Source organism: Miscanthus floridulus, chromosome 1 (assembly GCF_019320115.1).
Source record: "Miscanthus floridulus cultivar M001 chromosome 1, ASM1932011v1, whole genome shotgun sequence".
NCBI classification, from domain to species: Eukaryota; Viridiplantae; Streptophyta; class Magnoliopsida; order Poales; family Poaceae; genus Miscanthus; species Miscanthus floridulus.
The window spans coordinates 194,076,365-194,088,763 of NC_089580.1; the positions used below are offsets into that span (position 1 = coordinate 194,076,365).

At 51.9% G+C, this 12,399-nt stretch overlaps 1 protein-coding gene across 1 annotated transcript; it reads right to left on the reverse strand.

Annotated features, from left to right (window-relative positions):
- Window positions 1-258: 258 nt before the first annotated feature.
- LOC136552780 (putative ribosomal large subunit pseudouridine synthase SVR1, chloroplastic) lies at window positions 259-11,829 on the reverse strand. Its single transcript, XM_066544349.1, has 10 exons — window positions 11,299-11,829; window positions 10,439-10,518; window positions 10,077-10,177; window positions 9,684-9,753; window positions 9,440-9,533; window positions 9,022-9,070; window positions 8,565-8,715; window positions 7,686-7,742; window positions 1,249-1,304; window positions 259-749 (listed from the first exon to the last, which is right to left on the reverse strand). The coding sequence occupies exons 1-10, from the start codon at window positions 11,801-11,803 to the stop codon at window positions 689-691; spliced, it is 1,224 nt and encodes a 407-aa protein (XP_066400446.1). The 5' UTR covers window positions 11,804-11,829; the 3' UTR covers window positions 259-688.
- Window positions 11,830-12,399: the final 570 nt, after the last annotated feature.

Genomic DNA, 12,399 nt, shown 5'->3' on the forward strand with positions numbered 1-12,399 from the left:
AAGCTGGAGGCGGCGTCAGCCGTCAGGCGTGTTGCTGGGGTTGTGGTTTCCGTTTGTGTTTTTAATTTTGAGTTGAGGCGCGCCACACGCACGACCACGATCGGGTGGGGTAGTGTGGGCCGCTGGGCTTGTTGGGGAAGGAGCCTTCCCTGTCTTTCTTTTTTAACGAACGGGCACAACACCGTTTCTATTTACAGGAAATAAATTACTGGCCAATAAATAATTAAAAAAATGCTCAGCAAACAAACTACAATGCAATTTGGCCAAATATAACTCGCCTGCCATCAATTATTGTCTAACTGTTGAACTTGAACAAATGGTTCATGTCCTCGCACAAGACCATGCGATTTACATTAATATATATACAAAGTACATGCCATCAGGAGTTCAGCTATTTGACAATGTTTCATCCCCACCAAACGCTGCATCGTGGACTTGGAGTTCTGCTGTTTTATCTGACGTGGAGATTCGTCAGCGAAGTAGTTCACAAGTTCTTCAAGGCAAAAGTACTGTGTCGCACTTGCCCATCAGCCACACCACCGTCAATGGACATCCAGAACATTCACAGGCATTGAGTTGAGTAGCAGCTCATGTATTGTGATTCTCAGGAGGACTGCTCCCATCTTTGGACGAAGATGTGCTTATCCACATTAATTCCAATGTCGTCATTAAAAGAACTCAGTCATCTCTACTTGTTGCCTTCCAGTGCCTTGATGTCAGCCTGGTTGAGCTCAACAAACTTCCCAATTCTGAAAAGTACAGAATAAACTAATACTCACTTTTTCATTCACAATCTTCTCTTTGTTAACATGAAGTTGATTAACCAAAAAAATAAGAAGTGTACTAAACATCTACTGACTGTATAACTTTGCTTCTTGACTACAATAATGATATGCATGCTGCCTCTTGACAGAAAATTCACCCATATGGCCATATGACTGGTATTTACATATCAGCTCCTAAAGGCATATATGAACAGCACATCATATCTGTGCCTGGCTGCCAGATTTACACAAATGATACTTCTGTGATAAGTCCATCAAAGATTGATCTTTCTGAAATAGATTGCTCAATTTTCCCATAAAATAGTCCAAAAGGCAGAAAAAGTTAGCCTAAAAGGGCATTTTGTAAAGCAGCTAAATTGAGAGTAGAATTGTATCAATCCATGCAAAAAGTTAAAGTATCAGTCAAACACACTGATACAGTCACCATTCGAGGAAAAAAACGACGTTACAGAAAGTACATTACCCCAGATCTGCCGGAAGCCTGAACCTGCCTATCCGAACACGTTTCAATGCATAAACCTATCATCAAGGAAAATTAAGCATCAATTACATACCAAGGGAAATACAATAGCACAAAATGTTATTTGGCTCACAAATTTGCATTCTATCATGTCCAAGCATACAGTGCCAGACTGATGGATAAGTCTCATGTGTGGCTGGTCTTTGTGGGGCTATGATGCTCACATGGTCATGGTCCTTGTGGCTGTTTTTCTGTTTTTAGGACAGCATCTTAGACTAGAGGACAGCATCTTAGAGGACAGCATCTTAGACTAGAGGACAGCATCTTAGCTAGGACAGCATATTAGCATCTTAGACTAGCATCTTGGCATATGCTTGGCTGGCTAGCAGCCTATAAATATGTAACCCCAACCCCTTGGGTTGGCATGGCATTTGTGTGAGCTTGTGTGAGAAATAGACAAGAAAATTGCCCCAACTCCTAGTGTCATCCTCTCTCGATGAGAGTAAGAATTCTCCTACTACCAAGAGTGAGAATTCAGCGACTAACAACTGGTATCAGAGCCGTATTATCCTGTAGCCTGAGCATCTCTTGCTCATCTTCTCTCCCAGCCCCACAACAGCCCCATCTGTTGGCAGCAGCAGCTCCTCCGGCCGCTCCTGTTCACTCCTCTCCTAGCTCGTCTGAAGCAGCCCTCTCCCCACGCAGCAGCCCCCCGGTAGCGCGTCATGTCCGCAGGGCAGTCTCAGCGCTCGGTCGCCTCGAGCACGCGGCGTCGGCAGGAGGCCGAACTTGCCGCGGCAGAGGAACGCGAGCGAGCGGCGGCAGAGACCGCTGCGGCGGCGGCAAGGGCGTCGAGGCTAGCAGCGGCGGAGCTGGCAGCAGCCAGAGCGGAGGCGGAAGCAGCGGCGGCGGCGAATGCAGCGCGTGCGGCGGCGGCGGAGGTTGAGGCTCTGCGCGGCAGCATCGGCAGCTCCATTTCCGCTGACGACACCGCCGACGCGGACCTCGAGCTGCTAGAGAGGGAGGCAGCGCGAGCGCGGGCGGCGCAGTGGACAGCCGCGCACGCCCACGAGCGTGGCGGCAGCCCAGACAGGCGTGGACGCGCTGGCGGCGCTCCTGGAGGAGGCGCGCACGGCGGTGGCGCTCCTGGGGCAGCCGCGCACGCCCACGAGCGCGGCGGCAGCCCAGACAGGCGCGGACGAGCCGGTGGCGCTCCTGGAGGAGGCGCGCACGGCAACGGTGGCGGACGGGTCGATGGAGAGCGCGGCCTTCACAGGCAGCGTGGCTCTCTCTCCCCGGATCGGTACCGACGGGTCGATGGAGAGCACGGCCTTCACAGGCAGCGTGGCTCTCTCTCCCCGGATCGGTACCGTGGTTACCACGGGCTCCAGGCTGTTGTCAGGGACGTCGGTCCCGGCGGTGGGTGGCCTACCCTCACCAAGACCAACTACGTCGAGTGGGCTGCGGTGATGAGGGTAAAGCTCCAGGTGCGGCACATGTGGGAGGCAGTCCGGTATGGCGACGTCGACTACGACCTAGATCGACGGGCGCTGGATGCTCTCATCGCTGCAGTCCCGCCCGAGATGCAGTTCTCGCTTACCAGCAAGCGGACTGCCAAGGAGGCTTGGGACGCCATCGCTGCGGCACGCATCGGCAGCGACCGCGCCCGCAAGTCCACACTGCAGGCACTTCGCAAGGAGTGGGAGAACCTGGCCTTCAAGCCAGGTGAGGACGTTGATGACTTTGCTCTCCGTCTCAACACTCTGTTGCAGAAGATGGTGCAGTTCGGCGACGACACTTACGGCGAGGAGAGAGCTGTCGAAAAGCTCTTCCGCTGCGTCCCCGAGAAGTACAAGCAGATGGCTCGCTCGATCGAGTCTCTGCTGGATCTCTCCACGATGTCGATCGAGGAGGCGATAGGTCGCCTCAAGGTCGTCGACAGCGATGAGCCACAATCCATCTCGGGGCCCATCACCACTGGCGGGAAGCTCCTCCTCACTCGGGAGCAGTGGCTTGCCAGCCAAGGTGACCGGAGGAAGGGGGAGCCTTCTTCCGCGACAGGCGGCCGCAAGCGTGGCAAGCCACGCAAGGCGCGCAGAGACGCCCAGGCCGGGGCGCGAGGACGTGCCGAGGGTGATGCCCGCGGAGGCGCCCAGGGCGGCGCCGCCGGTAGGCACAAGCCGGCACGAGACGACACCTGCCGCAACTGCGGCCAGCTTGGCCATTGGGCCAAGGACTGTCGACAGCCACGACGCGGCCAGGCCCACGTCGCACAGGCGGAGGAGGAGGAGCCGGCTCTGTTCATGGCACATGCCAGCATCGAGATACCTCCAGCGGCACCGGCCGCAGCGGCTCTCCTCCACCTTGACGAGCCAAAAGCACACGCCCTCCTCGGCGACAGCTCCGGCAACGACAAGACTGACGGGTGGTGCCTCGACACCGGCGCCACCCATCACATGACCGGTCGACGGGAGTTCTTCACCGAGCTTGACTCTAGCGTCCGAGGCTCCGTCAAGTTTGGGGATGCCTCCGGCGTGGAGATCAAGGGCGTCGGCTCCATCATCTTCACCACCGTGTCTGGTGAGCACAGGCTGCTCACCGGAGTCTACTACATCCCCGCGTTGAGGAACTCCATCATCAGCTTGGGACAGCTGGATGAGAACGGTTCGCGCGTGGTGGTTGAGGACGGAGTCATGAGGATTTGGGATCGTCGCCGTCGCCTTCTTGCCAAGGTATCCAGAAGCGCAAATCGACTCTACGTCCTTAACGTGCAGGTGGCACAACCCCTCTGTCTCGCTGCTCGTCGGGACGACGAGGCGTGGCAGTGGCACGAGCGTTTCGGGCACCTTCACTTTGAGGCCCTGAAGCGGCTCAGTGCCACGGAGATGGTGCGAGGCCTGCCGTGCCTCGACCATGTGGAGCAGCTCTGCGACGTCTGCGTGTTGACGAAGCAGAGGCGACTCCCCTTTCCCCAGCGGGCGAGCTTTCGAGCCAAGGAGAGGCTCGAGCTCGTGCACGGGGACTTGTGTGGCCCGGTGACACCGGCCACACCGGGAGGACGACGCTACTTCCTGCTGCTCGTCGACGACCTCTCCCGCTACATGTGGGTGATGGTCCTCGGCAGCAAGGGAGAGGCTGCGGACGCCATCAGACGCGCGCAGGCTGCTGCGGAGGCGGAGTGCGGCCGCAAGCTGCGCGTGCTGCGCACCGACAACGGCGGCGAATTCACGGCGGCTGAATTCGCGTCGTACTGCGCTGATGAGGGCATTCAGCGCCACTACTCCGCGCCGTACAGCCCGCAGCAGAACGGCGTCGTCGAGCGGCGCAACCAGACGGTTGTGGGGATGGCTCGGGCCCTCCTCAAGCAGAGGGGGATGCCGGCTATCTTCTGGGGAGAGGCGGTGGTGACGGCCGTCTACATCCTCAACCGCTCGCCTACCAAGGCGCTCGACGGCAGGACGCCGTACGAAGCTTGGCATGGGCGCAAGCCGGCGGTCTCCCACTTGCGGGTCTTCGGCTGCCTCGCATTCGCCAAGGAGCTTGGCCACATCAGCAAGCTCGACGACAGGAGCACTCCGGGAGTGTTCATCGGCTACGCGGAGGGCTCGAAGGCCTACCGCATCCTCGACCCGAAGACACAGCGTGTGCGCACGGCGCGCGACGTTGTGTTCGACGAAGGGCGAGGATGGGCGTGGGACAAGGCAGTGGACGACGGCTCAGCTCCGACGTACGACGACTTCATTGTCGAGTACGTCCACTTCGAGGGAGCTGGGGGAGTAAGCAGTTCTTCTTCGGCGTGCGCGTCTACCCCAGTCTCCGAGCCTCCACCGACCCCGGCACCTGCTACTCCGACAGCACCACGCTCTCCAGCCAGGACCTCGGCTGCGATGAGCTCTTCGCCGGCTCCACCACAGCCGGCAACGCCACGCACTCCAGCACCGACAGGCACCACTCCGGGCACGTCTACTCCACCACCAGCTCGTGTCGAGCACGGCCCGGTTGAGCTCGCTACTCCGCTCTCTCACGACGAGGAGCGCGTCGACGCGTACCACGACGGTGAGCCGTTGCGGTACCGTACGGTGGAGAACCTTCTCGGCGACCAGCCGGTGCCGGGACTGGTGCCTCACGACCTGGAGGACCTGGAGGCGCAGTTGCACCTTGCGTGTGACGACGGCGAGCCTCGGTCGTTCGCAGAGGCCGAGAGACACGCGGCATGGCGCGCCGCGATGCAGTTGGAGATGGATGCGGTTGAGAAGAACCGCACCTGGGAGCTTGCTGACCTTCCTCGTGGTCATCGCGCGATCACCCTTAAGTGGGTGTACAAGCTGAAGAGGGATGAAGCCGGTGCCATCGTCAAGCACAAGGCTCGCTTGGTGGCACGAGGTTTCGTGCAGCAGGAGGGGGTCGACTTCGACGACGCCTTTGCTCCCGTGGCACGAATGGAGTCCGTGCGACTCCTCCTTGCGCTAGCTGCCCAGGAGGGCTGGCGTGTTCATCACATGGACGTCAAGTCGGCGTTCCTTAACGGCGACTTGAAGGAGGAGGTCTACGTGCACCAGCCGCCGGGATTTGCGATCCCCGGCAAGGAGGGCAAGGTGCTCCGCCTGCGCAAGGCCCTCTATGGCTTGCGGCAGGCACCGAGGGCGTGGAATGCCAAGCTGGATTCCACGCTAAAGGGGATGGGCTTCGAGCAAAGCCCGCACGAGGCGGCCATCTACCGACGGGGCAATGGAGGTAATGCCCTGCTGGTGGGTGTCTACGTCGACGACTTGGTGATCACCGGCACCAAGGATGCGGAGGTGGCGGCATTCAAGGAAGAGATGAAGGCCACCTTCCAGATGAGTGACTTGGGGCCTCTCTCCTTCTACCTGGGAATCGAGGTACACCAGGATGACTCTAGGATCACGCTTCGACAGACCGCCTACGCCAAGCGCGTCGTTGAGCTAGCTGGGCTCACCGACTGCAACCCAGCTCTCACTCCGATGGAGGAGAGGCTGAAGCTGAGCCGCGACAGCACGACGGAGGAGGTGGACGCTACGCAGTACCGGCGTCTTGTGGGGAGCCTTCGCTACCTCGCCCACACACGGCCGGACTTGGCATTCTCCGTCGGCTACGTTAGTCGGTTCATGCAGCGACCGACGACGGAGCACCAGCAGGCTGTGAAGAGGATCATCCGCTACGTTGCGGGGACTCTCGACCACGGCCTCTACTACCCGAGGTGCCCTGGGGCGGCACACTTCGTCGGGTACAGCGACAGCGACCACGCCGGCGACATCGACACCAGCAAGAGCACGAGCGGGATCCTCTTCTTCCTCGGCAAGTGCCTCGTTAGCTGGCAGTCGGTCAAGCAACAGGTGGTGGCCCTGTCCAGCTGCGAGGCCGAGTACATAGCGGCCTCCACCGCTTCGACTCAGGCGCTCTGGCTCGCTCGACTGCTTGGTGATCTCCTCGGCAGAGACACTAGAGCGGTGGAGCTCAGGGTGGACAGCAAGTCCGCTCTGGCCCTGGCAAAGAACCCCGTGTTCCACGAACGCAGCAAGCACATCCGGGTGAGGTACCACTTCATCCGAGGCTGTTTGGAGGAAGGGAGCATCAAGGCGAGCTACATCAACACCAAGGACCAGCTTGCGGATCTGCTCACCAAGCCCCTTGGGAGGATCAAGTTCCTTGAGCTCTGCTCCAGGACCGGGATGGTTCAACTCTCCCACAAAACGACGCACAAGACTTAGGGGGAGAATGATGGATAAGTCTCATGTGTGGCTGGTCTTTGTGGGGCTATGATGCTCACATGGTCATGGTCCTTGTGGCTGTTTTTCTGTTTTTAGGACAGCATCTTAGACTAGAGGACAGCATCTTAGAGGACAGCATCTTAGACTAGAGGACAGCATCTTAGCTAGGACAGCATATTAGCATCTTAGACTAGCATCTTAGACTAGCATCTTGGCATATGCTTGGCTGGCTAGCAGCCTATAAATATGTAACCCCAACCCCTTGGGTTGGCATGGCATTTGTGTGAGCTTGTGTGAGAAATAGACAAGAAAATTGCCCCAACTCCTAGTGTCATCCTCTCTCGATGAGAGTAAGAATTCTCCTACTACCAAGAGTGAGAATTCAGCGACTAACACAGACAAACTATGTTAGGAATAGATAAAGGGCAGTGGCTTATTTGTATAGATCAGTGAATAGCAGTGTGTGGCACCCATCACCATCAGGCCATCATGTGTTACAGATATGTGTACGATGGAAGGCAATGTGGTCATCAGGTATCTCCGGTTCCCATTCCAACAGTAAAGTGGAAAACAGAAGGCAAAAGCAACATTATGCTGCCATCTCAAACCAAGATCTAAATAAAATAGTAACCAACTTATTCTGCAAAATAAAATGTCATCTAGGAATGGACAATAAACTACATAAGAACAGGTGGACAAAAACAAACCAACCTGTAGCCCTGCATTCTGTACAAGTTCACGGACTTCATGATTTCGTCCTTCATGAACCTGCAAGAAGTCAATAATATCAATGGGCAATAGAAAATAACACACGATGCTTAGCATGTTTAGAACATTTCTTCCGTCAAGTCTATTTGCAGCAACTAAAGAACAACTTGACATGTTAGAATGCTACTAGTATGGCCAACAAAAATGGGACTATAACAAGGCATTAGAGTAGGGACGAAGGGTAGAGAGGAAATTGCAATAACTACATGCTTGATTCCACAACCAACAAGCATGTGAAATGTAATTGCACTTCCTCATATATGGAAATACTGTGACAGTGAAGAAGTGAAATATAAATGCTGTAATATAACAAAATGTAGTTATCGCACCCTTTTTCACATTGCAACGATATGGCAATATGCCGATTCCACCAGGCTTTGAAATATAATAATGCAAGAAAAGGTTCCAACATTAGTTCCTCACAGGCAATCGTGGCTTTTCCAATTGTGAACAAGTTGAAACAGAGGTTTCTCAGCAGCATGTTCTATTTATGCAGAATGGAATTTATGTTAATTCCAAACAAATTATCCATGGAAGTACTTGCTTGTCACACGTTGTGATGGACTTCAAATGTTTGCCAAGCACTTTGGAAGGCTATAAAGTACCAACTAATATGCAACCATTCCCACAGGATACTATCCAAAAGAGCTTTCATGTGGCTATAGTGGATATACAACAACCGATAAAGAGTAAGAGGACAAGCAAAATCGCCTATTTTTTTAATAGTCCTGAGGACAAATGACAGACACATTGCTTACGTGAATAAGTGAATCCAAAAGCAAAGAGGAACAGGACAGAATAAATGAAGCTAGAAAAAAATACCACTATCTTCAGGCGGGTCTTTCTTGTATCTGATTGGGCATCCAATGGTTCTACTAAATCAGGAATGCACATGACCCCATCAATTTTTGTGCCTTCACTGATAGCTATGAGGTGTTTTTTGTGCACGGCACCATCAATAGTTACCACATATCTGCAGCATCGAAAAAACACAAACCTGTCAGATCAAATTTATGTTCCCTTTCTCTACTGTTCATTGCCCAGCAACCATTTTAAAAATGATTTATAATTGGAAAACCATGCACAGAGAAGATTTGTATATTGATGCTATTCTAATGGTCTTCTTTCATAGTTCTCATATTATATGGTAGAAGAGACGTTACTAAATATTTGTGCTACCCAATTCTGCATAACAATGAATAGTACTGTTCCAGTACATGTTACTTTTGCATTACAGTATTCAGATAACATATAAACCTGCCAAAGACACTAAACTTACTCTTTTGTTACATTTGAAGAAGGATGTGCAAGTTTTTGAGCAAACTCACCTAAAAGAGAGGACAAAAATCAAGCATAAGTCTTGGGTGACAAAAAACTGCCCTTTTCCAAAGTACTCCCTCCGTTCCAAATTGTAAGTTCTTCTAGCTTTTCTAGATACATACCACTCTCTGTCCCAAATTATAGGTCGTTTTGGCTTTTCTAGGCACATAGGTTTTGTTATGCGCCTAGATATACGATGTCTAGATACGTAATAAAAGTTATGTATCTAGAAAAGCCAAAACGACATATAAATTGGAATGGAGGGAGTAGTTTTTACTATGTTCTAGGTACGTAGCAAAAGTTATGTACCTAGAAAAGCCAAAATGACTTACAGTTTGAACGGAGGGAGTACATATTACCAAGTATGATAAACTTACCATCATTTGTGACTATTATCAAACCAGACGTGGCAACATCAAGACGACCCACAGTAAACAAGCGTGGTTTTGGCAGCCCTGGTTGAATCTTGTTCTGTAAATATGCATAGGTATAAATGTATAATAGAGATTTGTCCAATATAGATTCATAGTCAGAAAAGGTTCAGCAATTCATCAATTCTTGTGAATTCCATTAACATCATTATAATATGAATGTTATGTGAGGCCCTGTTATGGAACATACCCAGCCCTTCAAATAATCATTAAATAAGGAGACAACAGACTTTGAGTCTTCGCCACATGAGCAAATGTACCTGTAGCACAGAAACAAAATTTATTAGATTGATGATTCCTTTTCTCTGATTCAAAAAATATTTCACTGGAATACAAGATAATCATGGCATCATGATTAATGCACAAGGATGGTGTCAAAAATGACCTGAGTCCCAGGCTGAGCCAGTTCAAATATGCCTAAAGTCCCTTATGACTATGATATTTCTATATACAATTAAGTGAGCTTCCATGGACTTGTAGACCAAGAGCCAGGGCTGAAACACATGAAGCCCAGGCCTTGGCTACACGCCTACACCACTGATGATGCAGCACATAAGTCAAGTATGGAAAATAAGTGACCAACCCCTTTGGCTTGTAAACAGCAAAATACAGCTTTGGAGGCAGCTTCTTGGAAATGCGATTCCCATTAACGTAGATAGAATCCTTTGAGATGTCAACTTTGGTCTGCACAAAATGAATTTTTTTATCCTTCGATTTAACCACAGAAACGAAGTTTTGTTCATAGTGTAATGCAATGGAAAAAGTTTGGTAAAAAATCAAGTCATATAAAACGGTTCAAGTGTTCTTGGACCAAACAATTGTTGCTCTAAGACCAACAGAGAACAAATTTGGATGTGGCAACAACATTACTATGAAAGTAAAATATTATGGTACTAAACTAGTATCTCCTCATTCATGGATGACAAAAACTCTGAGAATTCATACCTGAGGAGAAGTACATACTGAACCATTGACAGTCACCTTCCCTTCGAAGATGAGTTCCTCACTGGTCCTTCTTGATGCCACTGCGAAGAGTTGTTTAGTAAGCATCTTAACAGATAATGGTAATCAAAACCAAAAGTTTTGAAGGGTGAAGTGTTATATTTCTAGAGTTACTCGGAAGGAACTAAATAAAATCACAAGCGCTCAACTGCAATATTCCAAATCGGTCCCCTAGCTGCATCATCATTGAGCAGGCAAAAGAAATGTTGAGTCGTTTTCAAGACTTCAAAGTCACAAAATGTCACAGGAGTGCTAATGGAGTGGCTCATGCTTTAGGGCAATTTAGCAGGAGAGTGTTTTCTTCTTGTTTTATGTCTGAAGGTGTCCCGACCTGCGCGTTGGCAGCCTTGGACTATGATTGTAATCACGCTCATGGTTGAAATATAAGCTCTTTCATGTGTTAAAAAAAATCCAACCTTCCAATATTACAAATGGCAATTGGAAATAGCAACCCAAACTTCGAAATAGCAACCCAAACTGCTAAAGGTATCAGGAGCAAACAAGCCAAGTATGCAATAGAAGCCGCCAATTTTGGGAGAGCTGTCTGATTCCAAAGGAGAACAACCTGGGTTTTCTAGTGTAGTTCATTTGGCCAAAAATGCTAGGTGCTAGTACAATCCAGGAGATATTCATAGTATCATACAAGCATGGTTATCTCCACAAATTAACAACAGCTGTTATACCACTAGAATCAAAAACCCAAAGCATCTGTCTTAACTAATCTGATCTAGGACGGGGAACGTTAAGCTATTACTACTTGATTCGAGGCTTGAGGTCCAGAAATAGAGTAGGACAAGGACTACCTCCTGCGGCGGCAAGGACCTTGGCGAGCCGCTGCGGCTCCCGCTCCTTGATATTCTCATTGTAAAACCTCCTGGCCGCCTTGGAGAACTTGGGCGGCGCGGTCGGGGCGTTCTTCCGTGCCTTGACGCTGGCATTGGAAGCAGCCGCGGCGGCGGCGGCGGCAACCGCGCCTTTTGGGCCCTTGAGGGTTTCCTTTTTGGCGGCCTTCTTAGCTTCCGCCTCCGCGAGCGCGATGGCCTGGAGCACGTCCGGCGGCGGGGAGGTGCTGAGGCGTGGCTTGCCGTCCTCTCCGCGAACGATCCACGGGACCAGCGGCTGCGCGGACGGGGCCTTTTTGGACGGCGCGGGCTCCGCGAAGGTGATGTTGAAGTCCGGGGAGGCGGAGGCGGAGGTGGACGAGGTGGCGCGGAGGAGGAGGGGTGGGAGGCGGAGCCCTACGCGGAGCACGGAGGCGGGCCGGGAGAGGAAAGGGTGGAGGGAGACGGCAGCGGTGGCGAGGGCCATGGGCAGGGGCGCGGGCGGGCGGGCGGGTGCTTCGCTGTTGCAGAGTTGCTGCAGGCGGGGTTTATCGGATATCGCCGCGCTTGCGCCACGGAGAAGCTGGGAGCCGAGAGACCCAGACGAAAATGGGCAGCACATCACTGGTAGGCTGCTGAGAAGAGGCCCGGTTCCATTCCGGCGAGGCCCGAACGGGTAAGCTTAACGGCTTTGGGCCTCTCATACAAGGCTTGTCGTGGGCCGCCCCAGGCCAGTCCCAGTCCTAGATTCTTTTATTATAATAATACGTAATATAATTTCTCAAAAAAATAATACGTAATATAATAGCAGCTCTTAAATTCCTTTTATGTTTGATCTCGAGATTCACGAGGTCATCATAGGCGCCTAACTGTCGACGGGACATCGTCTACCACTGAAATCATAGCGCCGTAGAATCCTAGGATAAATCTAGGAAAATACGAACACCCATGGCAATTATAGCGCCGTTAAATCCTGAAATAAATTCAGGAAAATGCGAGCACCCGTGCCAAGTCGATGACTTAAACCCGGATAGACTGGTTCCACCACAAGGAACTCAATCAATGATCAGTTAACATCTGTAT

What these genes read in the sequence shown, in the direction of transcription:
- LOC136552780 (XM_066544349.1), bottom strand. Translation starts at nt 11,803, where the DNA reads ATGGCCCTCGCCACCGCTGCCGTCTCCCTCCACCCTTTCCTCTCCCGG. An exon ending in GGTCCTTGCCGCCGCAGGAG is followed by an intron (nt 10,519 to 11,298) that starts GTAGTCCTTGTC and finishes AACTCTTCGCAG; the next exon opens with TGGCATCAAGAAGGACCAGT. An exon ending in AGACCCGCCTGAAGATAGTG is followed by an intron (nt 7,743 to 8,564) that starts GTATTTTTTTCT and finishes GACTTCTTGCAG; the next exon opens with GTTCATGAAGGACGAAATCA.